The sequence below is a fragment of the Nannospalax galili genome, unplaced genomic scaffold (genome assembly GCF_000622305.1).
Source record: "Nannospalax galili isolate Female #2095 unplaced genomic scaffold, S.galili_v1.0 scaffold1009, whole genome shotgun sequence".
NCBI classification, from domain to species: domain Eukaryota; kingdom Metazoa; phylum Chordata; class Mammalia; order Rodentia; family Spalacidae; genus Nannospalax; species Nannospalax galili.
The window spans coordinates 445,211-471,867 of record NW_008360054.1 but is presented as its reverse complement, the minus strand read 5'-3'; the positions used below and the strand labels follow the sequence as shown (position 1 = coordinate 471,867).

The window sequence follows — 26,657 nt, the reverse complement described above, 5'->3', positions numbered from 1 at the left end:
ACTATGTCGATCCTGGGGGATCATACTCAGGTCTTCAGGCTTGGCAGCAAGCTCCTTTGCCTGCTGAGCCATCTCACCAGCCTGAAGTCCAACATTCTTTGTCCCTCCCTTCAACCGCAGACATGAGAAAGAGCACATGATTCTGGCATTATAATGGCACATGTAGGAATGAACTGACCTTCAACATGACCCAGAAGATATACTGCTGTTCCTACAACATTGGCCAGGCCTGGAATAGACCCTATGAAGCCTGTCCCACCCCTGCCAGCTGTGAGTGACTGTCTTCATTTCATTTCCTGTTACTGTGATAAAATAGCTTGACAAAGCAACCTGGGGGAGAAAGGGTTTATTTTAACTCACAATTCCAGGTTTCAGTCCATCATGGCAGACAGGAGCTGGAAGCAGCTGATCACACCCACAGTCAAAGGCAGAGAACAATGAACGGATGCATGCATGCTTGTGTTCAGCTCGCTTTCTCCAATCCTTTTCTTAAAATATTTATTTATTTTAATATTCTGTTTGAGTGTTTTGCTTACATGTATATAAGTTCACCCTGTATGTGCAATACCCATGGAGGCCAGAAGAAAGCATCAGATCCCCTGAAACTAGAGTGACAGATGGTTGTTATGTGGGTTCTGGGAACTGAACCCTGGTCCTCTGCAAGAGCAACCAATGCTCTTACCTGCTGAGCCATAGCTCCAGCTTTTTCCACTCATATAATCCAGGGCCCAGGCCCAGGAAATGGTGCCACCCATAGTGAAATCAAGACAATCCTCCTACAGACATGCCCACAGGCCAACCTGATCTAGATCATCCCTTACTGAGACTCTCTTTCCAGGTGATTCTAGATTATGTCAAGTTGGCAATTAAAACTAATCATCACAGTGCACTTCCCTTCCTCCTTCTCAGCCTGGATCTTCCCAGGACAGGGTACACTCAGGGCTTCTAAACTAATCTGCTGTGTGTGTGTGTGTGTGTGTGTGTGTGTGTGTGTGTTATATGCATGTGGCAGGGGAGTGTGCTTGCTAGTACATCCATGTGTGGAGGCTGGAAGTTGACATCAGGGTATCTTCCTAAATCATTTCTCCACCTTATTTTTTGAGAGCTCACTATTTCCTCACCATTTTTTAGCTAGGCAGGCTGGCCAGCAAACTCTAAGGATCCATCTGTCTCTGCCTCACCAATGCTAGGATTAAAAGCAGGCACCACTACATCTGGCTTTTTTATTGTTATTTTGTGTGTATGAGTGTTTTGCCTGCATGTATATAAGTGCACCCATGTGTGTGATGCCTATGGATCCCAAAAGAAGGCATCTGATTCCCTGGAACTGGAGTTAAGGATGGTTCTTAGCTTCTATGTGGTGGTTGGAACCAAACCCAGATCCTCTGCAAAACAGCAAGTGCTCTTAACTGCTGAGCAATCTTTCCGGGCCCACTCAGCTTTTTTTTTTTTCAAACATGGGTTCTGGGAATTGAACTCAGATCCTCATGCTTGCAAAGCAAGCACTTTACCAATTGAACCACCTCCCTGGTTCTCTAATCATCTTCTTCATCGTCTTTGTCTTCTTTAACAAAGGCAACAGGCACTATTGGTGTTGCTCACCAAAGGAAGACATGGGGAGGTCTCCCATCTGTGTGTTGGAACACAATCCTGCATAGACTTAGGGTAGCCTTGAACACAAGGATTCAACCAGAGTGCAGGAAGAAGGTGGGAGACCAGGTGAGAGCTGGGCTATGGAGGTGAAGAGGAACTTCTCAGGTGGATGATGTGATCTTCAGCTCTGTTCTCCTCTGCCCAGCTGAGTACCAGGTCCTTTGTGGGAACCAAGTCCCCAGCTTTGTCATTAATGTCCATACAGGAAAACCCGTTGGTAAGCAGATGCTTAACCCTCTGCTAACATACCTGAGCTCCCTCCCACCTAGCTCCCTCTCCCAAATGGCTCTTTCCTTTTCGTTTTCCCTCCTCATTCTCTCTGTGGTGCCAGCTCCCTTAAGAGTCTTTCCCAGAGCTGGAGAGATGGCTCAGTAGTTAAAAACATGGACTGATCTTCCAAAGAACCTGAATTCAGTTCCCAACACCCAAGTCAGGTGGATCACAACCACCTGTAACTCTAGCTCCAGGGGATCTGACACCCTCTTCTGACTTCCATAGGCAACTACAGCCATAGACACAAACCCACACAGGCACGTAATTTTTAAAACTTTTTATTTTATGTGTGTGTTTTGCCTGCATGTATATAAGTACACTGTGTGTGTTCAATGCCTATGGAAGTCAGAAGAAGGCATCAAATCCCCCCTGGAACTGGGGTTACAAACAGTTGTTAGCTGCCATATGGGTGCTGGGAACCAAACTTGGGTCCTCTGCAAGAGCAGCCAGTGCTCTTAACCACTGAGCCATGACACCAGATCCACACATAATTGGAAAGTAAATAAATATTTCTTTTAAAAAAGAATCTTGGGGGCTGGAGAGATGGCTCAGTGGTTAAGAGCACCAGCTGCCTTTGCAGACCCAAGTTCGGTTCCCAGCACCCAGTGATGCCATCTTCTGACCTCCAAGGGCATTGCAGGACATGGGTGCACTTACATGCATGCAAGCAATACACTCATATGCATAAAATAAAATGAAAATAATAAAATAAAGTATGTTTTAAAAAGCATAGCCCCAATACTTCCTTTTTGTATTTTCCTTTTTAAAAATTATTTAATTATTCATTTTTATTTTTAATTATGTATATATGTATGTGTCTGTGTGTGCACATAAGTGCAGGTCCCTGTAGAAGCCAGAGGTGTTGGATCCCCCAGGAACGAGAGTCACAGGTGGCTGTGAGCCACTTGATATGGTTGCTGGGAGCTGAACCCAAGTCTCTACAACAATAGCACATGCTCTAAACCACTGAGCCATCTATCCAGCCCAGTTTTTTACCTTTGAGTTTTAAGTTATTTACAGTGAAAAATACAGGTTCCTGATTTTTTTAATAGCATATTTTCTTCGAAAAATTTCACACATTTTACAATGTATTTTGACCCTATCCATCCACCACTACCTCCTTCAAACTCCTCTTAGTGCCTCCATTCTATCTCCCTCCCAACATGTGTCTTTCTTTGTTGTTGTTGTTGTTGTTGTTGTTGTTAATAATCCCCTGTTCTATTTTGTGTCTTCATTGCTGAGATAAAAACACTGACCAAAACCAACTTCAGGAGGAAAAGGTTTATTTTATCTTACATCTCCCACATCACAGTTCATCACTGAGGGAAGCCAAGGCAGGAACTCAGGGCAGGAACCTAGAGCACAGACCATGGAGGAATACTGCTTACTGGCTTGCTCCTCTGGCCTGTGCACAGCCTACTTTCTTATACAACCCAGGACCACTTGCCCAGGGATGGTATCACCCACAGTGGGCTGGGCCCTCCCACATCACTCAACAATCAAGAAGATGCCCCACAAGCCAATCCAATAGATGAAATTCTTCATTTGAGGTTCCCTCTATCCAGGTGTGTGAAGCTGATAACTGAAGCTATCCAGCATACCCCTGAGTCCAGTTAGTGCCGCCTATGTGTACATAGGTGTGGGACCATCCACTGGGGTGTGGGCAACCTACTAGGGATGTCCCCCAAAAAGAGTGATCCTTCCTCCCTCATCAGCCATCAACAGTGAGTAGCTCCTCCTCCAAGGGTGGGGCCTCTGGGCTCCTCCCTATCCTTGCTGGAATTTTGATTGGCTTGATCTTGTGTAGGTCTTGTGCAGGCAACCACAGCTTCTGTGAGCTGTGCAACAGCCATGTCATGTCCAGAAGTCAGCATTTTACAGCCCTCTGCCCCATCTTCTGGATCTTATTCCCCCCACCTTCCACAGTGTTCCCTGAGCCTTAGATGGAGAGTCTTTGCGGGGTGCTTGGGGGAAGGAAAGCGGGTTTTTGTAAGACAGTCTCGCTTTGTAGCACAGACTTGCATGGAACTCACCATGTAGCCCAGGCTGACCTCAAAGTCTCTATAATCTTCCTGCCTCAGCCTCTCAAGTGCTAGGATCATAGATATGAGCCATCACACCCAGCTTGTTCAGGACTTTTTTGTTTTTTTTTTTTTGTTTTTTTAAAAGTGAAGTTCCACTATGTAGCCCAGGCTGATGGTGAACCCATGGTCCTGCTGCCTCAGCTTCCTGAATGCTGGGCTTACAGGCAGGTAGTCCAATGCCCAGTTCTAGATACAATTTGTATTTTTCTTTGATTAGTTGGTTGGTTGGATTTTTTTGGTTTGGTTGATTGGTGGTTTTTTAAGACAGAGTCTCATTTGTAGTAGAGGCCAGCCTCCAACTTGCTACGCAGCCAAGGATGACTTCAACTTCCAGTTCTCCTGCCTCAATGTCCTGAGTGCTGGGAGTATAGATATGCACTGCCATGCTTAGATTTTACAGTGCTCGAGGTGGAAATCCAGGACTTCCTACATGACATACAAGCACATCTTCAACCCCTTGTGGGAGTGGTGTGTGTGTGACTGTGTGACTCTGTGTGTGTGTGTGTGTGTGTGTGTGTGTGTGTGCGCGCTGTTTTGTAGTGCTGGAGATAGAACCCAAGGGGTCTTGCACATGCCTGGTGAGCACTCTACCTCTAAGCTATATTGCAGCCCTAACAGCCCTTTTTTAATTAAGACTACTTCTTTCTCTCACCTCTTCTTCCACATCCTAACCTCTTTCTGAGTGAATACAGCAGGACTTGTGTAGCACATGCCATTCTGCCTGTATCTTCTCTCAGACTGCAAGGACAGAGTACCCAGAAGGTCCCTGAGGCTGGGCTGTCTCTGATGGCTTATGTTCCCATCCAATCCCCCAGATATTGATGAGTGCAGGGAGATTCCGGCCATCTGTGCCCATGGCGTCTGCATCAACCAGATTGGGAACTTCTATTGCAACTGCCCCATGGGCTTCGACTACAATAGCAACCTGCTGGCCTGTGAAGGTGCAATGCACACACACACACACACACACACACACACACACATACCGTCTCCAACTCTGAGTAGACACAGATCCTCTCTCTTTCACTGTCTGTGTCTGTCTGTTTATCTCTCTTTGTGTCTGTCTCTCTATCTGTCTGACACACATATATGCATGCTGTCCTCAGCCCTAGGGTTGGAGTGGGACCTCTCTCTCTCTCTCTCTCTCTCTCTCTCTCTCTCTCTCTCTCTCTCTGTCTTTCCCTAACACACATACACACACTGTCCCCAGGGTTACAATGGCATATATTCTCATTCTCCACCCTACCCTACTCCCTCCCTCCCTCTTTTCCTTTCCCACTCCTTTCTTTCTCACACACACCGTACAAGGTGAACATGCCATATACAATCTCTATGAGCCTCAGTCTCCCTATATATATAATGGTACTGATGTCTTCCCAAGGGTCTCCATCCAGTATAACCACCTTCACCTTGATTCTGGTTATTTCCAGAAGGCTCCAAAGGCAGGTTTGGGGTTCTGTCAAGGTGGGCTTCTCTTTTACCCCTAACCCATTCCCGGGATTCCCAAGATGTGGATGAGTGTGCAAACCAAGAGATCCCCTGCCAGAGGAATGTAGACTGCATCAACATCCCTGGAAGTTACTGATGCGAGTGTGCCCGAGGGTTCAAGCTGACCCCCAGTGGAGCCTGCATGGGTGAGTAGAATCCTGCAGGAGCCACAGATCAGACTAAAGCAGAGCAAAGGGAAGGGACATGAGGGTGTCAGATTTTGTGTCCTGCAAAACAGGTAGCACATGACTCTGAGCTAGAAGACAAGCTGAGAGCTTCCATCAGTAGCACTGTGGGAAGGGTGAAAAAAGATGTGATGGGTGGTAACTGGGTGTGATGTTGGCAGCTTGAGGTTCTCAATGGGAGCATGAATGGGGGCTCTACCTCCTGCCACACACATATTGCATAATGGGAAGCTCAAGGAAACACTGCCTCATTGCCTACACCCCTCAGGATGGAACAAGTGTCAGAGCATCCCAAATGTCTGTAATCACGGTGACTGTGTAGACACTGAGGACAGCTACGTTTGTCTCTGTCACCATGATTTCTGAGCCTCAGCTGACCCAACCCTGTATCTGGGTGAGAACCACTTTATACTTCCTCCTCTCAGGCCAGGCTCTCAGCATGTTATCCTCTTCATCCCTCCCCTGAGTTGATGATTCATCTATCCTGTTCACACATATACACAACCAAGTTGGAACCCAGACACAAAGGTCTTGGGGGTCTGGGGCTGTGTTGTCCTCCACATACCTCCCATCTGTCAAATGGGAGCCATCAATGGTACTTCCTAGTCATCTCTTCTAGGGGTCACTCCCCAGTCAACTGAGCAGAGTTATATGTAGAGAAAGAAGGCTGGGTCTAGCCAGTTTTTGTCACCCCCACGACTGCCCCTATTATCACCATCACCACCACCACTCCCAACATCATCACTCTATCACCATCACCACCCCATCACCACCACCACCATCCTCACCATCATCATCACTACCACCACCACCCCATCACCACCACCAGAATCACCTCTACCACCACTGTGCTAACCAAGGGCCTTGGGCAAGTCTAGTGAACTCATAAGTTCTGCTCTGTTAGGCCTTGATGAGTGTGACCAGCAACTGTGTGGAAACGGGAACTGCAGGAACATCATTGGCTCCTACATCTGCCTGTGCTTCCCTGGCTTTGTAGCAACACACAACAGGGACTGTGCAGGTGAGGGGGCAGGGAAGCCAAGCTTTAGCGTCCCTCTCTAAAAAGTGGCCCTAAAGTCAGTGAGATGGCTCAGCAGGTGAAGGCACTTACCACCAAGCCTGATGATGTTGATACCTGGGTCCCACATAGTGGAAGGAGAGAATCAACTCCCACAAGTTGTCCTCTGACCTCCACAGGCACACCATGCACACCATGGCATACACACATACAGAGAGAGAGAGAGAGAGAGAGAGAGAGAGAGAGAGAGAGAGAGAGAGAGAGAGAGAGAGAAAGTGTAATTTAAAAGAATAGATTTTTAAAGGATTTTTAAAATACTTTTATTTATTATTTTATATGTATGTGTGTATTGCCTGCATGTAGGTAAGTGCACCTGTGTTGTGCAATGCCCACGGAGGACAAAAGAGGCTGTCAGATCCCCTGGAACTGGAGTTATTTTTATTTTATGTGTGTGAGTGTTTTGCCTGCATGTATGTAAGTGCACTGGCCCATAGTCAAAAAATGGCATCAGGTCCCCTGGAACTGGAGTTATGGACAGTTGTTAGCTGCCATGTGGGTGCTGGGAACTGAACGCTGGTCTCTGCAAGAGCAAAAAGTGCTCCTAACTAATGAGCCATCTCTTCAGCCCCAGATTTTTTTAAGTGGCTCTGTTGTTATAGGTGCAGACCTGAGTCTTGAGGCACTCACCAGAGCACCCTAAAAACACTCTGTGTGTGTGTGTGTGTGTGTGTGTGTGTGTGTATGCCATGGTGTGCCTGTGGAGGTCAGAGGACAACTTGTGGGAGCTGATGCTCTTCTACCAGGATACAGGTTCTTGGATCCTCTGGCAAAGAACTGAGGACAGTGGTTAGAAAAAGGAACAGAAAGCTGGGCCTGCCTGGGCATGCACTCAGGATGGAGAGGCAGATAGCTATCTGTGAGATGGAGGCCAGCCCAGGCCCAGATCTCCCAGGCAAGCCCCAGTTCCAGCTGGGGCTACAGGGAGATCCTGGCTGGCCTCAAATTCACAGAGATCCTCGTGCCTCTACCTCTTGAGTGCTGGGATTAAAGGTGTGTGCCACCATGCCCAGATTTAGAAAATATTTTAATTAAATGAAAATGGAAACATAAATCTAAATGTGTGGGATGCAACTAAGAGAGTACTTAGTGACAAATTCACAGCATTACATGATTTTATGTTAGAATATGATAACACCTACTTCACAGGATGATAAGGAGCTTAATATACAGGATTTATGTGAGTCCTTAATGAGTTAAAGTCGAGCCATCAACTCAACTTAGTTGTGAACAGAAATGCAAGGAAGGCCCAATCCCCTTTGGGCTCTGTGGTGGCCATCTGTCATCTCCCCTCTACAGATGTTGATGAGTGTACCATCTTGGCGGGGCAAGTGTGTCAATTTGGCCAGTGCTTCAACACAGCTGGCTCCTTCCACTGTTTTTGCCAAGATGGGTTTGAGCTCACCGCCAATGGGAAGAACTGTGTGGGTGAGTTGCTCCCTCTGCTCTGGGCCCTCTTCCTCATATACCTGCAGTTGGCACTACTATTGTTTTGTGTTTGTTGTTTGTTGTTTGTTTGTTTGTTTGTTTGTTTGAAATAGGTCTCACTGTAGCCCCAGCTGGCCTGGAACTCACTATGTAGACCAGGCTGGCCTCAATTTCACAGAGACCCACTTTCCTCTGCCTCCTGAGTGCCAGGACTAATGGCATGTGCCACTGTGCTCAGTAGTTGGTACTTTTGAATGAGCATAGTTCCATTTAATATCTGTACATTTTTAAGGTATTAAAAGCAAGAACTACCTATGGTTTAGGGTGAGGCTGTCTTGAAACAAGAATTTTATAAAATAACAAATAGATGTGCTGAATGGTTGGCACAGAGATCTTGGAGGGAATCTGCAAGTGGTTTGGCATTACAAATCTTGCTCCCTCTGTCACTCTGTCCACTATGACTCCACCTGTAACCCCACCAAGGCCAGATACCCTTCCTTCCTCTGATACCCCTGTTTTCTTGAGTCAGCATTTTCCTTGGCTCCAAAGCTGCCCCTAGAAGGGCTCATCCCCTCAGTCACTTGCAGGTATTGGGCAAAAACCTGGGGAAGCCCTGTACCTCCTCTCTAGCACTAGGATTCCCCTCATTTTCCCTCCACAGACATCAATGAGTGTCTCAGCCTTGCAGGAACCTGCCTGCCAGGCACCTGCCAAAACCTTGAGGGTTCCTTCTGCCGCATCTGCCCCCATAGCTTCCAGGTGCAGGCTAAACATTGCATTGGTAAGTATTCAACCTCATATCTCAGCTCTGGGGACCAGGATGGTGCCTATGTTTCCCCCCTTTAGAAAATAAGAACACTAGCTGGGGTAATGAGGTAGAGTGCGTGCGGCAATGCACCAAGCACAATTTCATACATTTGTATTGTTGGGGGGCTCCTGGCTCAGGGAAGAACTCTGAACTTCCTTCCCTCCAGGGCTCACAAATTTCTTTGTGAACCCTATGAAATGCACATGGCTTGGAGTATTGCTACAACCTTAGAGACACCCAGTACAATTCTCACTCAAGATGTAGTAAAGGGCCAATCTGGGCTGATCTCCACCAGTGTAATTGCCCACAAGGATGATTTCCTACCATCTAGACCAACTAGTCTGACCTGATCTTAGGTGGTTAATTCATTATGCTAGCCTCATACAGTGTATGTGGGCTAACCTAGACCAGTATGGCCTGAGCCGACAGATTAGTCTCATATAAAGTGAGATAACCTGGACCAGTCTGACCCAACTACTGCTGCTCTAGTCTTATATTTGAGCTAACCTTCCATAACCCTCCATAGACTGACCTGATCACATCTGATACTGTTTTCCATTTGGGCTAGCCTTGCATAATCTGGACTAACCTGGACCACTGTGACCTGACTGCTTCTGCTCCAGTTTCTTTCATCTGAGCCTTGTATAATTTGGGCTAATTTGGACCATTCTGACTTGAATAAATGTGCCAGCTTGTATAGATTGAGCTCGTTTAGACCAATCTAGTCTGGGCTTCTTCTAGCTTATTCTATCTGGGCTAGCCTGGTACATGAGCTGATGCCAACTAGTGCAGGTGAAATATCTCCAGACTCAGTTAGCTTTGTAAAGTTTTAAGTCTCTAAAGATGAACTTGGGTCAACTAAATGATTCAGCTGATAAAGGCACTTGCTGCCAAGCATGATGACCTGAGTTCAATACCCAGGACTCACATGGTGGAAAGAGAGAACTGACTCCTTCAAGTTGTCTCCTAACCTCCATATGCATACCATGGCACATGCCTATACACACATACACATACACATGTTCACACTAAAAAAATAAAGCATTAAAATAAGTTTTAAAGATGTCTAGCATGGTTGCACACCCCTTTAATCCCAGCACTTGGAAGGTAGAGGCAGGCAAGATCTGTGTGAGTTTGAGGCCAGTCTAGTCTACATAGTGAGTTCCAGGTTAGCTGGGGCTATGTGGAGACCCTGTCTCAAAAAGAACAAAATTAATTAATTAAATTTTTAAAAATTTAAACTATGAACTTCTCCTGACCATAACCCCTACTCTGAAGACACTTGAGAAAGCCCTCCACATACACACTGCTAGCCTAGTGCTGGTGGCTCATACTGCACCCATGGGTGCCCTACTCTCCTTTGGTCCTTAGAGTTCTTTTTTGAAGGGGGGATTTGAGACACAGTCTCCCTATAGCCCCAGCTGGATTGGGACTTGCTGTGTAGAGCAGCCTAGCTCACACAGATCTGCCTGCCCCTGCCTCCTGAGTGCTGGGATCAGCCACACCTGACTTTTTGTTGATGTTTTGATTTTTTTGCTTTAGGGCTTTTAGGGCTAGACTCTGCTCCTACTCCCTGACAAACCCACCTCACTCTGTCTAGAGGTTCTACCTGCCCCACTCCCAGCTCTAATCCCTGTCCTTGCAGACATGAATGCTTAGAGGAGCCCAACTTCTGCCTCTCTGGCACCTGTACCAACCATCCTGGGAGCATCCAGTGCCTGTGCCCCGCTGGCTTTGTCCTCTCTGACAATGGGCATCATTGTTTTGGTGAGTGTTGACAGAACTTTTTCTAAGAAAAATATAAACAAATATCTGCTCTCTCCCCACTCAGATACGATGCCGAGGACAGACCAAGGTAAGTTTCCATATAGTCCAGCTTAAGAAACGAATGAGTTTATTGGGCTTATTCACAGAGTATGGGTGAGGGGATATTTACAAAAACATGGATGACCCCAAGGTAAACATCCCTGAAAAGTCTCACCCCAGCCTGGATGGCAACTTCCCCATAGTTGCATAGATGGAGGCCCTGCTTCCCTTAACGGTCCACCCTCCTAATACTCTGGGGCTCCTAAGACCACAAGGCTATGTACAATTAAGGCAGAGTTGCTTGCAGCTGGCAAGGATGCAGAAGGGAGCAGTTGGAATCTCAGATAAGGGTCTAATGGCCCTCCCCACCCCTTCCTGCTATGAGGGAGCATCAACAGGCTTGACCTTTATGGGGGGGGTCGCTGGACCCCCGGCGTGGTCCTGGGGTCTCCGCCACACCTGGCTAGTCCCAGCGTGAGCCTGGCCACAAGCGATGTGGGGAGCGCACCTGGGCTCCCGGGCGCACTCACTCTGGATGTGGCTCGGCGGTGCGCAGACTTCTCTGGGAAGTGGCTGCTTCAGGTCCCCGTCTCTGGGAATAGCGGCAGCTGATGGCTACCACAGTTTCTGGTGCTAAGAGCTTCTCTGCTACTAGAGTATTATTCAGTCAGAATCCCGCCTCTATTACACCCTTGTACCTTTCGTCAGGATGGCGGAGTTCCTAGCCAGTGAACTCCACAGGGAAGAGGCTCGGAGTCGGCGAAAGCTGGGGTATCTGTGGGCCGATAACCGAGAGTGCTGCTCTCCAGTGAGATCAGGTCGCTGGTAGTAAGACACAGGACTCAAGGCACGGCTTAGTCTGTGTTTATAGCTTTATTGTATCTCTGCTCCTTGCTGTCCAGCTCTCTGCTGATCCAGCTTTCTGGGACCCAATCTCCGACTATTAAGAGAAGACTAGCATATTTATATACCATGGGGGTAGTGGTAAAAGCTTTTAGATACTTTGTGAGATATTCTATTTACATGTGGAAGTGGGTTTCTGCTAGACTATTGTCTACCTGTAAAAATCACACACAGGAAGGCATGGTATGCATAGAGCCAAAGGCCATGTTTATGTCAAGGCATCTGTGGCGGCCACTTCAAAGGGAGAGACAGGAAAGATGCCAGAAAGCACCTTGCTATGAAAAGGAGCCAGCAGCACATTCCCGAGCTGCATGAGCTGTCCGGTGTGAAGGGGCTTCGACTTTCGCATAACAGGTCTCCCAACAGACCTTGAAGGTCGCTTGTGGGCAATCACAGCTGCTCTGATAAAGATGGTAATAGTTTTACCTTTGGAGGACAGTGTTCTATAACTGTGAGCCTGAAGCCCCGGTAGCACAGAGGACTTAGAGGAGAGTGTGGTAGGAGGTAGGGAGGGAAAGATTCAAATCACTCAAAGCTCTGGACAGATACCTCACTCCTATAAAAGTTAACTTGGTCTGTTCTGGTCTGTTGGAAGCTATTATTTTAAGCACAGCCATTGTGTGCACTGAGCTGTGGCAGGTTGCCTTGACTCTAGAATTTGTGTGTTTTGCACACAAGTATCATATTGTTCTGCCAAGTCAGGAAGAATGTATTGATATTCTAGGGTGGACAGGTAAATGGTTGAATTCACAACAAGTATTTGACCGTTCCTTTACTCTCAGGAGGAGGTGGGAAAAATAGCTGTTGATGCCAATTCAGCTAAGCAAACTGTGGCTGTCTGATGTTCTGCTGTATAAGAAGGCTGAGCTAAAATAAACCGGGGCTGCAGTCTCTACTGACAGTCTCCCAAGTATTTTCCTCTGTTTCTTATTTTTCTTTCAGTCCTCACTCCCCTTCTCAGGTGCTGTTCGTCTTGGCTGGCTCGTACCGGCACTGGTCCAACCGGGTCGTTGGATTTATTTAGGTCATCCTATAAACCACAGCTTCCCTCACTTAGCAAGATTTGAGTCTTTGCCTACATCTATGTACATGCACCATGTGCATGTCTGATGCTCATGGAGGCCACAAGAGAGTGTCGGATCCCACTATTGTTAGTGTCATGTTGGTACTGGGAACCAAACCTGGATCCTCTGCAAGAGCATACAGTGCTCCTAATCACTTAACTATCTCTCCACCACCACTTGCCAAGTTTTATCCAGTCCCAGCCAGCTTAGACCACTCAGACTGACTGCATCTCAACTGGGCTAGCCTCCTCCAGTAGGGGCTAGCCTCAGCCAGCTGGAGCCAGCTTTCTCATACAGGTTAGAGGACATCAAGGGCGGAATAAAGAGCCTCTCCATGCAATTCAGCAGGTATTTGCTGTTTGGGGTATATAGGATGCAGTGGTAAGCTACACCCCAGCCTGCCTGTGAGAACTTCTCAGGCTGGTGGAAGGTTGAGGTTCTAGAAAACTAGATCTTCCAGCCCTCTGCAATTCAGTAGCTTTGTCTCTTTAAGAAGGGGCCCAACAGGGACTGGAAAGATGGCTCAGTGGTTAAGAGCACTGGATGCTCTGACAGAGGATCTGTATTTGATTCCCAGCACCCACATGCCAGCTAACACCAGTTCCATGGGGCTCCAACAGTGTCTTCTGACCTTCACAGGCATTGCACGACACAGATGCATTTACACACAGACAAAATACACACAACTCTGGGTTGGTGCATGCTTGAAATCCCATCACTGGAAAGGTAGAAATCGGCAGATCCTTGGGGCTCACTGTAGACAGCACCTGAGGGACAATATTGGAGGTTATCCTCTGGCCTCCATGCACACACACTTGCACCTGCACACACACAAACATACATACATGTGTGGTGTGTATGTGCTTGGGCAAGCAGAAGTGCACAAAAGAAGTAAGTTGGAACATTGCTGGAAAGGATTCCTAGCCAAAGTTGCAAGGCTCAACCTCATTGGCCCAAGTTGGGTCACATGTGTATTCCTGAGCTGTTTGCTGTGGTCAGGAGTATGGCATATTCTCACTGACTGCTACTAGAACCAGGGTTGTCCATCTCTAGGGTTGGAGGGGAGTGGGGCAGGCACAGCTAGTGGCCATTAATCATTTTAACATCTCCTCCTACCTCCCATCCCACAGACACACGGCAGAGTTTTTGCTTCACCCGTTTTGACTCTGGGAAGTGTTTGGTGGCCAAAGCTTTCATTGCCACCGAGACCCGGTGCTGCTGCAGCAAGAGACCTGGGGAGGGCTGGGGTGACCCCTGTGAGCTGTGTCCTCAGGAGGGCAGTGGTGAGCTGCCATCCTGTCCCCAGACCTCTCTGAGCCTTCCTGACCAACTGCACCTCCTTCCTCCTCTAATCTTCCCTCATCTTTCATAGGGTACTGGGGACTGCTTTGCTGGAAATTTTGATCCTGTTTTCTTCCCAGTTACTTTTCAGAAACTCTGTCCCTTTGGCCATGGGGCAGTCCCAGGCCCGGATGACTCCAGAGAAGGTGAGACCTGCCTTTAAGTGTTAGGAATGACTCCCTCCTGTTTCTGCTCTGCCTGGATCCTCAAGTCTTAGGTTCCACAAGTTGCCCTAGGGCTCCCATAGTGACAGGTGCTGTGTCTTAACTCCTGCCACTTGCAGATGTGGATGAGTGTGTGGAGAACCCGGGCATCTGCACTAACGGCTTCTGCCTCAACACTGATGGCTCCTTCCGATGCCAGTGTCCCTTCGGCTACAGCCTGGACTTCACTGGCATCAACTGTGTGGGTGAGTGGTCAGCAAGCCACTTTCCTCATTCATGCATTCTGTCTGTCTTAATTTCATTGCTGTTGCTGTGGCAAAATATCCTGACAAAAAGGCCACTTAAGGAAGAAAGGGGTTGACATCAGCTGACAATGCCAGACTGTAGTCCATCATTGTGGGGAAGTCAAGGCAGGAATTTCAAACAGCTAATCACATTACAGCCACAGTCGAGGGCAGAGAGAAATGATGCACGCATACTCACTTGCTTGTACTAAGCAGGATTTCTCCACTTACACAGTTAAGGACCCACTGTATGAGGACTGGTGTTTTCCACAGTGGGCAGGGGCTTCCCACATGAATTAACAAGACATGCCCACAGGCCAACCCAATGTAGACAATCCCTCATTCAGACTCTACTCAGGTGATTCTAGGTTGTGTCAAGATGACAAAGTTAACCATCATTCTCTCATTTCCTTCCTTCGTCCACTCATTCATTTCCTGTCATTTGATCACTCATTCACTTGTTTGGTCACTTACTCAATTACTTCACTTATTCATAATGCAGTCATTTCTTCATTTTTCCATTTTTCCTCATGGCTGTTCACTTATCCAGTTCCCTGATTCACCTGTGTGTTCATTCAGTTACTCTGTCTTCCTTATTTATCCCTTCTTCTCTTATCTGCTCCTTCCTCGTTCACTCACCACTTGGCCACTCAGTCCCTTGCTCACTCCCTCATGGTTCACTCATTCAGTTGCTCGTTTCTCATGTTTTCATTTACTGCTCCAGCTACTCTTTCATTCATTCCCCTCACTATTCATTTATTACCTTATTCATTTATTCTCTCCTGTGTGTGCACTCAATAGCTTTCACTTGTTCATCCATTCATTCATATGCTTTTTAAATTATTATTATTTCCATCATTGTTTATTTTTGAGATTTTTATAAAATATATTTTTATCATATTGGGATTCTCTCCCCATCTGCACCCGGCTTACTACCCCACCCAATTTCATGTACTCTAATATATATTAGAGTCTATAGAGTCAAATTTGTGTCCCTAAATGTCCTTCAGTGTGGTTCCATCCACTGGAACCTGGGCCACCTACCATGAGTCTAATCCTTAAATGACACTGAAGCTCCCCCTCCTGGCAACCATTGGTTACCAATACTTCCTCATGTAGGGTTCGGGTTTCTTACCCACTTCTCCAAGTCTATGCTGGGATTTTGTTGGACTTGAGCTTATGTGGGACTTGTGCATGCTATCACCATTGCTGTGAGTTCATATGAGCAGCTGCCCAGCTAAAAATTTATTTTATTTTATGTGTATGAGTGTTTACCTGCATGTATGTAAGTGCATCACATGTATGTATTACCCACAGAGGCCATAAGAGGGCTTTGGATCCCCTAGAACTAGAGTTAAGGACAATTGTCATCCATCATGTGGGAACCAAAGCTGGGTCCTCTGCAAGAACAGCCAGTTCTCTTAACCACTGAGCCATCTCTCCATCCCCAAGATTTATTTTTTTTAATTATGTGTCTCTGTGTGTGTGCATGCATGTATGTGTGTGCATGTGTGTGTGTGCAAGTGCCTTCAGAAGCCAGAAAAGGGTACCAGATCCCTTGGAAATGGAGTTAGAGGTGGTTGTGAGCCACTGATGTGGGTACTAGGAGTTGAACTCAGGCCATTTGCAAGAGAGCGTGTGCTCTTAATTACTGAACCATCTCTTCAGCCCTTCATGTGCTTGTTGCTTGTTTCTTAATTCAGTACCTGACCCTTTTTTTTTTTTTTTTTTTTTTTTTGGATTTTGGAGACAGCCTCAGCTGTCCTGGAACTCCCTTTGTAGACCAGGCTGGCCTTGATCTCACAGAGCTCCACCTGCTTCTGCCTCCTGATTGCTGGGATTAAAGGCATGGGCCCCAGATCTGGCTTGACCTTTTTTAAAATTGTTGCTCATTCATTCATCCCTTGCTCATTCATTCACTCATAGACTCACAAATTCATCCAATCACTCATTTTTCATTTAATTATTATTCACTCCCTTGCTTGCTCATGCCTTCACTCCTCTATCTACTCCTTCACTCATTCATGTACCTTCATTCACTTATTCACTTAACCCTTCATTTACTGTCTTTCTCACTAATTCATTCACCTATTCACATCATTATTCATTCATTTGTTTAGTCATTTGCTTACTCATGCATCCCTATATCACACTTTCACTCATCTACTCTAACTCATTTATTCACTTAATCCTTCATTTACTCTCTTGATCACTCATTCATTCACCTATTCACTTCATCATTCATTTTCCCCATTGCTCATTCATTTACTCACTAACTAGTCAGTCAGTCACTCATCACTCTCATCTGTTCATCTATTCCTTGCTCATCCATTCTTTTCTTCGATCACTCACTCATCTACACTAACTCACTAACTCATTCATTCACTATTCTATTCATCATTCATGTATTCACTTGCCTCTTGCTTAGTGGTTCACTAAATTTATGTACTCAGTGGTCACTCATTCATTCATTTAGTCACTTAGTCATTCATCCCTTGCTTATTCATTTGTACATGTACTCACCAGCTTATTCATTCATCCATTTACTCCCTTTGCACACTCATTCATTTCCTCACTTTCTTGTTCATTCATGTTCTACTCATTCATTCTTTGAACACATACCCATTGCCTGTCCCACAGCCAGTATGGACCTACCACAGATCTTGCCCTATCCAGTCTGTGGCAATCAAAGGGACACACAAAGAACAATGTTGAGGGTGGGGACCTCCCTGCAGATGCTGACTTCCCACTCCTTTATCCCCAACCAGACATAGATGAATGCTCTATTGGGCATCCCTGTGGGCAGGACAGTTGTACTAATGTCATCAGAGGCTTCAGATGCACCTGGGCAGATGACTTTGAGGCTGGCCCCATGATGACCTGTGAAGGTATGATGCTGCCTGATCAGGACCTGGGCTGGATGATGAAGACCTCCAGGGGCTATTCCACAGGAAATATCAGGGGTCCACTAGACAGACCCTTCCCAGCTGACACCTCTGCTGGCCTCCACAGACACCAACAAGTGTACCCTGAACCCACTACTATGTGTTTTCTGTTGCCACAACACTGAGGGCTCCTACCTCTGCACCTGCCCAGCTGGTTACACCCTGTGGAAGGATGGTGCCATGTGCCAAGGTAGGCTCTGCACAAACCAGTGATGGGAAGGTCTCTGTGACTCCCCACCACTGATCTTATGATCCCCACAGTGTGTAGATAATATTGGACCAAGAAAGGCTCCGGCTTCCAGCAGATCCAGATGTAGTCTCGTCACTTCCATTTTCTGTCTATAAGTGGAGCTTGAGCTCTGGAGGGTAGGCCTGGGCAGGAAGGGAGCTCACACTGCAGAGAGCTGACCCATGACATGCAGTAAGCACTTTGCTTTGGAGGAGATGTGGTGTCAGTTAGTTTTCTGCTACTATAACTGATTGCTATAGACCAGGTAACTGATAAAGAATAGAAATAAGAGACATAAGATATGGCTCATTGGGTAAGAGTGCCTGCTGCATTAGCAAGAGGACCTGAGTTCAGATTCTCTAGCACCCCCATGAAAAGCTGAGTATAGGAGCTCAGAGATGGCTCAGTGGTTAAGAGCACTGAATGCTCTTACAGAGGACCCAGGTTCAATTCCCAGCACACACACGGCAGCTAACAACCATCCTTAACTCCAGATCCAGGAGATCTGACACCCTCTTCTGGCCTCTTTGGGCTTTACATTACATGGGTGCACTTACATATATGCAGGCAAAACACTCATATGCATACAATTTAAAAAATAAATAAAAATAATAAAAACGTTAAGCATGACCACATTCAGGCCTGAAACCCCAGTGCTGTAAGGAGCACAGGAGGATTACTGGGGCTTGCTGGCCACCAGCCTAGCTCCAGATTCAGTGAGAAATTCTGTCTGAAGGGGTATAGTGAAGAGTGAGACCAGGACATGTGAAATCATCATCTGGTCTATGTGCTTGTGCACAGGCATACACACACACACACACACACACACACACACACACAAACTAGCAATATATTTGGCTCTTGGTTCTCGTTGCTGGGAATTCCAGGATCCATCAGGGAAGGGCTTCCAAGTGGCATCACAGCATGACACAAACCATCTCATGGCAAGACAAAACAAAGTGCTAGTTCAAGTCTGTCCTTATAAAGCCACTGATACCATCATGGAGGCCCCACCCTCAAGACCTCTTCTAATCCTATTACTTCCCAAAGACTCCAGCTCTAAACCATCACTGTAAAACTTTAGGGATTTAAGTTTCTAACACTTGAGTTTCAGGAGGACACCTGGTCCCAGAAAGGGCCCTGGGGGATGATATCTAAGGCCCTCCCAGCTGGAGCCAAGCAGTGAAATGCTTGACCTTGACCAACCCACTGTCCCTGGTCATCCAAAGATAGGAATGAGTGTAAGGATGGGTCTCAAGATTGCTACAACCTTGTCATGCTGTGCAAAAACCTCATTGGCACCTACACCTGCATCTGCCCACCAGGCATGCAGCCCCAGCCCTCTGGAGAGGGCTGCACAGGTATGGGTGTGTCCAGGATACAGCAGACCCTCCACAGAGAGGGGATTCAAAGCAAGGGGGCACCTTCGAGGCTGAGGGAGGTTGGCTCTTGGACTTTGACTCCCCTTCTGGTCTCCCTTATCCCTCCCATCTCAGGTGAGGATGAATGTCAAGCCAAGTCCAGCCTCTGTGCCCATGACCACTGCATCAACACGGTGGGCAGCTTCTGGTGCAACTGTGACAAAGATTTCCGGCCCAAACCCACCCTCACAGAGTGCCACGGTGAGTGTGACCAGGGCCAAGCAAAGTGAACACAGCCATTCATCACATGTCATGCATTTCACTGGGGAGGTCCCTGAGACAGGGATGAGGAAATTCTGAGGTATGACAAGGGTTGTTGTACCAATCTGGCCACATGCGCATGAGTACACACACGCTTTTGTCCCGCTTGATAGAACTCCATAGAAAAGTCAATACCTCCTTCTTTCCACCCACCTCCCATTATTCCTCCAACTCCAGAGGCATCGCCCCAAAATGAGCTCCTCTGGGGTTTCCCACAACCATGCCTGTACCATCTGCCTTGGGCACCGACATGTGAGCCAACGCCACACTCTTCTTTCCTCCCCGGGGACAATGCCTTACATCTAGCTTCAGGACACATGTAAGTATCCAGCTGCCTCCTAGGCGCCTCTATTTCCAACACCCAACAATGTAGCTCATCCCAAAATACACTCAGCATTTCAGTGGTACATCCCCCAAGCCAGTGTCTTGGAGTAGCCAGTGCCTCCTCATCCAGTCTGTACTCAGCCCTCTCTTTTCACCTATCTCCTATTTAATTTTTCTTTTTTAGTTCTTTTTATTTTATATGTATGAATGTCTTGCCTACATGTATGTAAGTGCACCCACGGACACAATGCAATGCCTATGGAGGCCACAAGAGGACATTGGAGCCCTTGGAGCTGGAGTTATGAATAGTTAACCACATGTGGTTCCAGGAACCAAACCTGAGTCCTGCGCAAGAGCAGCCAGTGCTCTTAACTGCTGAGGTATCTCTTTAGCCTGTATTTTATTTTTCTTAATTCTATTTTATTACAGGCTTTTTTTTGAGACAGGATATCTCTGTAGCCCAAGCTGGCCTGGAAATGGCTATGTAGACCAGACTGGCTGCAATCTCACAGAGATCTGCCTGCCTCTGTCTCTCCAATGCTGGAATCAAAGGTGTGTCACAATGCCCGGCCTTTACCATCTTATTTATTATTAATGTGCAGGTGTTGGGGGGACATGTGTGGAGATTTGAAGAAAGCTTATAGTTGAATCTTTCCTCCATCATGTAGGCTCTGGGAATCGAACTCAGGTCATCAGGCTTGGCAGCAGTCACCTTTACCGACTGAGCCACCTTGCCAACCCTGATCTTATTTTTTCCCTGTTGTTCTATCTCAAGCATCAGCACTTTCTACCCACCCCTCTTGCTTCCCTGCTGCCCCTTACCTGCACAAAGACATTGCCCTTTGGCCACCTAAGGCCAGCCAGCCTAGCCTGGGGGCTATACTGATATTTGGGTGGATGGGTACCTTCTGCCCCCTACCTCTTTTTTTTGGAGAGTGTCTTACCATGTCCAGTGATGATAGAAAGAGTTCACACTGTACACATATGCCTGGCTGCCAGGCATCCTGGGGAAGGGAGGTCTTGAGCAGAGCACGTCTCCAGCCCACCCTCCCTACCCATTCTCTGCAGACATCCGGCAGGGGCTCTGCTACTCTGAAGTGCTACAGGCCATGTGCCAGAATTGGTCGAGCAGTGGTGAGGCTGTTCCCAAGACCATGTGCTGCTGTGGGGGTGGTCGGGGCTGGGGGCCTCACTGCGAGCTCTGTCCCCTGCCTGGCACCTCTGCCTACAGGAACCTCTGCCCCCATGGCACAGGCTATAACACTGAGGGCAAAGGTGAGTGTCCTTGAGTTATGCAAAGGTGAGGGCAATGTATGGTATGTGTTGTATGTGTGCCTGTGTGTGTTGTGTGGGGGGGGTGTCTGTGTATGTAAGTGTGGTGTGTGTATGGAATATGTGTGGTGTGTGTAGTGTAGGGTGGTGTGGGAGGTGTGGGGGAGTGGTGGCAGGGATGTATGTGTGTGTTTATGTGTGTATGCTGTGTGTTTGTGTGGTGTGTGTGGTGTGTATATGTATGTGTGGGTTTGTGTGGTTTGTACACAGTAGATGAATGGTGTTGTGGTATGTGTCTGTGTGTGGTATGGATATGTGTATTTGTGTATATGTAAATGCGTGTGACGTATGTTTTTATGTGTAGTGTGGTGCAGATGGTGTGTCTGTGTGATGTATATGTGTGTGATGTGGTTTTGTTTGGTGAATGTGGTATATGATGGTGTGTGTGGTGTGTATGTGGGAGGGTATTGGGGTGTGTAGTGTATGTATGTGTGCTGTGTGGGTATATATGTGGAATGGGGGGAGGGTGTTTGTGCTTACTCAGTCAAAAGAAACTCCATCAGCATGCCCTGCTGGCTCAGGGATGCATGCAAACCCAGGGTGGTATCCATCCCTGTGGGCTGGAGTGGAGGAAGGGAAAGGATGCCTGGGCTTGCTTCTGAGGAGAGGGGCTGGTGGGTAGAAGGAAGGAGCCCTGCTTCAGTGGAACAAGACAGCCAACCAGCCCGAGCCCTGCCCTACTTGTCCCTAGACATGGATGAGTGCCTCATGCTCACTGATCAATGTGCCCATGGGGAGTGTATCAATAGCATTGGCTCCTTCCACTGTCACTGCCAGGCTGGGTACATACCAGATGCCACTGCCACTACCTGCACAGGTGAGCCAAGCCCCACCCCACCCCACACCCTGGTCTAGTTAAACCTCTGCAAAAAGTTCCTAGCCCCCACCTCTGCAGGGTCTACTTTTGTGTCTCTTGGTTTCCATGTACCAAGTAGTCCCCACGTCCTAAGGCAACCAGAAAAGACCAGAAGCAAAGTTCTTTGGCTTCTCCGTCCTGTGTGGAACACACTCCTGCTCTTCTTTCCTCCTGTTTTTCCATAAGTCCTGAAATTTCTTTTTCAGTTACACTGTGTAACAGGTGTTCCTCCAAGTCACAGGCTATAAACTCCAACCTGAGGGCGAAGTTGTAAATAAGGTTTTATTGACACACACTCCTGTGTGTTTGCTTGTCTTTGGTGACTACTTTCCTGATAAGAAGGCTGCATTAACTAGTTGTGATTATGACAATGTAACACTAAAGGCAAACAGTCAGTTATCTCTCAGTAACCAAGGGGGATTTTTCCAATATACAGCCCCCCATCAGATATGAAATCCATAAAATTGTATCACTGGAGCTGGAGCAATAGCTCAGCTGTTAAGAGGGCATTGGACCCCCTGGAATTGGAGTTACAGAGCATTGTTAGCTGCCATGTGGGTGCTGGGAACTGAACCAGGGTCCTCTGCTCTTAACCACTGAGCCCTCTATCTAGTCCCTGATGTCTTAACCTTAATTCATTGATCTAATACAGTTCAACAGTTGTGGCCTCTATTATTTAAGGAAACTGTAAGAAAACAATCTGTATGTGTTCAGTACAGGCACTTTTTTTTCGAATATTTTCCATTGTTGTTAGTTGAATCCTTTCGTATTCTGTTTGCTAGTTGGCTTTTTATTGAAAAAGTATGGGCAACTATGTAGCTCAGTGCTAGAGCTCCTTCCTATCATGTGCAAGCATGAAGTCCTGGCTTTGACGCCCACCAACACATAAAAATAAAAAATAAGGCCAGCAAGATGGCTCAGTGGGTAAAGGTACTTGCCACCAAGCCTGATTACATGAGTTTGAACCCTGGGACCCACATAGTAGAGGAGACAGCTGAATGCTGGAAGTCATTCTCTGACCTCCATAGTCACAGTGAAACAAATACCCACACACACACACACACACAAGGCGCATGCCACCAACCCTTATGACCTGAGTTCAGTTCCAGGACCCACATGAGGTAGGAGAGGACTGACTACTGAAAGCTGACTTTTGACACCACACACACACACACACACACACACACACACACACACACACACACCACAAATAAATTTTAATAGTAAAAAGTGGATACACTAATGTAGTTCCACAATTTTGGATAACCAGAGTGTGAGAAGGGGACTCCTGCCTCTGACGCCCCATCATACCTTATAATGTTGGCCTGTTTCTCTCATACTCTGCCATCCCACCTAGATTTGTTTGAGTGCAGCCAGGACCCCAAGCCGTGTTCCCTCCACTGCAAAAACAGGGACGGCAGCTTCCTGTGTGCCTGCCCCGGAGGATATCTGCTGGAGGAAGACTGCAGGATCTGCAAAGGTGACACCTTCCCTCTTTTACCCCAGTGCTCCTGCACTCCTCCCTGCCTGTTGTTGGTCTGACACCCTCCTCTGCTCAGGGCTGACCCCCCACATCCACAATACATGTCTTGCTGCTCTGCTGCCTGCCAGTGACAAGAACAGCACCAGGCCCCACATCTGAGCATGGAGCCCCGAGTCCCACCTCAGGCCTGGCCCCAGCTTTGCTCCCTGAGCCCCTTCCCTCACCTCAAGCCCACTCCCTGAGCCACATCCCCTTCACACACACCCTCAAAACCACCCCCTGAGCACCCCCGCACTGACAACCTCAAACCCACCCTGTAAACCAACCCCCTGCACACCCTCAAGCCTGTCCCCAGGCCCCCACCCCCTGAGCCTCTGGGCCCCTCTGTGCTGCAGACATAAACGAGTGCACCTCCAGGCAGCACAATTGCCAGTTCATCTGCATCAACATCATGGGCGCCTTCACCTGACACTGACCTCCTGGCTTCACCCAGCACCACCAGGCTTGCTTTGGTGAGTCACCTGAAACAGACACACGATAGATTGTGCACAACCTCAACCTTGACACATTTATGATACGAAAAAAGTATCAAGCACTCATGTGTGTTAGTGTGTCATGCATGAGCACAGAGGGTGATTGGAACACAGTCCCTGCTTGCGGGATGCTTTCAACCTGGTAGAACCTTCTTTATGGCCCTAAAGAGATGCAAGGCCCACCATCAAAAATCCCTCTGGCCTGGCCACGGGACAGCCCCTCTTGCCCTTGACTCTGCCTACCAAGCATGCTTTCCAAACTGCAGGGTTTCACACAATTGCTTCAAGAGAAGTTGGTTTGGAAGCCACAGCCACAAAGATAAGTGCCACAGTTGGGACTTCTTGTGTCTTGTGGCTCGGAGAGAACCAAAACTTCCTCTCTGCCTAGCCCAGTCAAGGGCAACAGCATTCAGGCGCCATTGACCTCAGCCAGAGCTGACTTCTCAGTGGGCACCAGCTGTGCAACCAGGCAGTGTTTCTGATGTGGAAAGATGTTCACAGAATATCCCATTTTTACATTGTTTATGTGTATGAGTATTTTGCCTGCGTGTGTGTTAAGTGTACCACATGGGTGCAATATCTGCAGGGGCCAGAAGAGGGTGTCAGATCCCCTACAACTAGACTTACAGGTGGTTGTTAGCTGCCATGTGGGTGTTGGGAACTAAACCAGGTCCTCTTCAAGAGCAGCCACTGCTCTTAACCACTAAGCCATCTCTCCAGACTCAATATTGTTTTTTCAATAATTAATAAACAGCCAGACACTACTGAGAAGGCAGAGACAGGAAGATCCCAGGGGCTCACTGACCCGCTAATTTAGGCAAATCAATGAACTCCAGGTTCAGAGAGAGACTGATGTCAACCTCTGACCTCCACATGCAACTCCACACACCCTGCACACACAAATAATAATTTTAAATCACTGGAGCTGGGGAAATGGCTTAGTAGTTAAAGCACTTGCTGTGCAAACTTAAAGACTGGAGTTCTGATCCCCAGAACCCACATAAAATGCCAGATGGGTATGGTGCCCACCTGTAATTGTAGCCTGGGAAGGGGGAGACAGGGGACTGGCTGGCATGAGTAGTCATATCAGTGGCTCTGGGTTTGATTGAGAGACCTACCTCAATGAATAAAGTAGAAGAGCGATAAAGGATGGTTCCCAATGTCAATCACAGGCTTTCCTCATGTATCTGCTCTTACACACACAGGTACACAGACGCATGCAAACACAAACACGAATTCACAACACATGCATGAAAATGAAAAAATTTTAATTAAAAAAATGTAAACGTACACTAGTTGGCTAAAACTAGAATGATTTCTTATCCATCAGCTTTGAGGATAGAGTTCCAAGATCAAGGTACCAGCATGGTTGGTTCCTAGCAAGAGCTCCTTCCTAGGCCTGCACACAACAACCTTCTTCCAGCCACACATGATGGAGAGAGACAGTATCAGATAGACAGACAGGCTATAGAGCAGGATTTCTGTCTGGTGTCTCCTTTTTTCTTTTTTTCTTTTAAACTATTTTATTTTACAGGGCTAGAGAGATGGCTCAATGGTTAAGAACACTGGCTGCTCTTGCAGAGGATCTAGGTTCAGTTCCCAGCACCCACATGGCAACTAACAACTGTCCTTAACTCCAGTTCCAGAGAATCTGACACCCTCTGCTGGCCTCCACAAGCATTGCAGGTAAGTGGTACACTTACATACATGCAGACAAAACACCAATAATACACATAAAGTAAAATATTAGGACTGGAGAGATGGCTCAGCAGTTAAGAGCACTGGCTGCTCTTGCAGAAGACCTGGCTTCAAATCTCAGCACACACATGACAGCTACCAACCCATCTATAACTCCAATTCCAGGGGACCCAACCCCCTCTTCTATCCTCCGAAGCCATTGCACAACACAGGTGCCTTACATACATGCAGGCATAACACTCATACACATAAAATAAGAATAAATAAACCAAAAGTTTTTTTAAAAAATAAAGTAAAATATTAAAAATAAAAACAATTTTTAAAAAATTATTTTATTTAGGATGAAAGTATATGTTTGTGTGGGCATGTGTGTGCCATGGCATGTGTGTGAAGGTCAAAGGACAGCTTGCCAAAGTCAGTTCTCGCCTTCCACCATGTGGGTCCTGGGAATGGAACTCAGGATATCAGACTTGGCAGTAAGTGCCTTTATTGGCTAAGTCATTTCATCGTCACCCCATCCCCTGCTCCCTTTATTTTTGTATTATTTTTATTTTATGTGTATATTGCCTGCATGTATGTGAGTGCACCCGTGTCATGCAATGCTGCGGAGACCAGAAGAGGGCTTCGGATTCCCCTGGAACTGGAGTTAAGGATGGTTTGTAGCTGCCATGTGGGTGCTGGGAACTGAACCCAGGTCCTCTGCAAGAACAGTCAGTGCTCTTAACCGCTGAGCCATCTCTCTAGCCCCTTTATTTTATTTTTATTTTATGTATATGAGTGCTTGGTCTGCATGTATGTAAGTGTACCATGTGCCATGTGTGTACAATACCCTTCTGTAAGACCAGAAGAGGGTGGGTTCTCTGCAAGAGCAGCCAGTGCTGTTATCTCTCCCGCACCACCCTCTTTTCTAATTTTATTTTTTTTTAAGATAAAATCTCTAACGAAGCTCACTAAATAGGCTACGCTGGGTAGACATCACTTTCACCCCACCACCCCTACCTCACCACTACCCTACCCCC

General features: G+C 47.2%; 1 protein-coding gene across 1 annotated transcript in view; it reads left to right on the top strand.

Annotated features, from left to right (window-relative positions):
• Positions 1 to 26,657, top strand: part of Fbn3 (fibrillin 3) — an 87,918-nt gene that overhangs the window by 50,667 nt on the left and 10,594 nt on the right. The window contains 20 exon segments of the mRNA XM_008824159.1: positions 121 to 270; positions 1,799 to 1,870; positions 4,826 to 4,951; positions 5,519 to 5,644; positions 5,952 to 6,077; positions 6,588 to 6,704; positions 8,058 to 8,186; positions 8,848 to 8,971; positions 10,640 to 10,761; positions 13,898 to 14,050; positions 14,189 to 14,254; positions 14,392 to 14,517; positions 17,325 to 17,444; positions 17,569 to 17,691; positions 18,960 to 19,091; positions 19,227 to 19,352; positions 20,805 to 21,011; positions 21,760 to 21,885; positions 23,282 to 23,404; positions 23,803 to 23,919. Coding sequence (XP_008822381.1) covers positions 121 to 270; positions 1,799 to 1,870; positions 4,826 to 4,951; positions 5,519 to 5,644; positions 5,952 to 6,077; positions 6,588 to 6,704; positions 8,058 to 8,186; positions 8,848 to 8,971; positions 10,640 to 10,761; positions 13,898 to 14,050; positions 14,189 to 14,254; positions 14,392 to 14,517; positions 17,325 to 17,444; positions 17,569 to 17,691; positions 18,960 to 19,091; positions 19,227 to 19,352; positions 20,805 to 21,011; positions 21,760 to 21,885; positions 23,282 to 23,404; positions 23,803 to 23,919 — 2,511 coding nt within the window.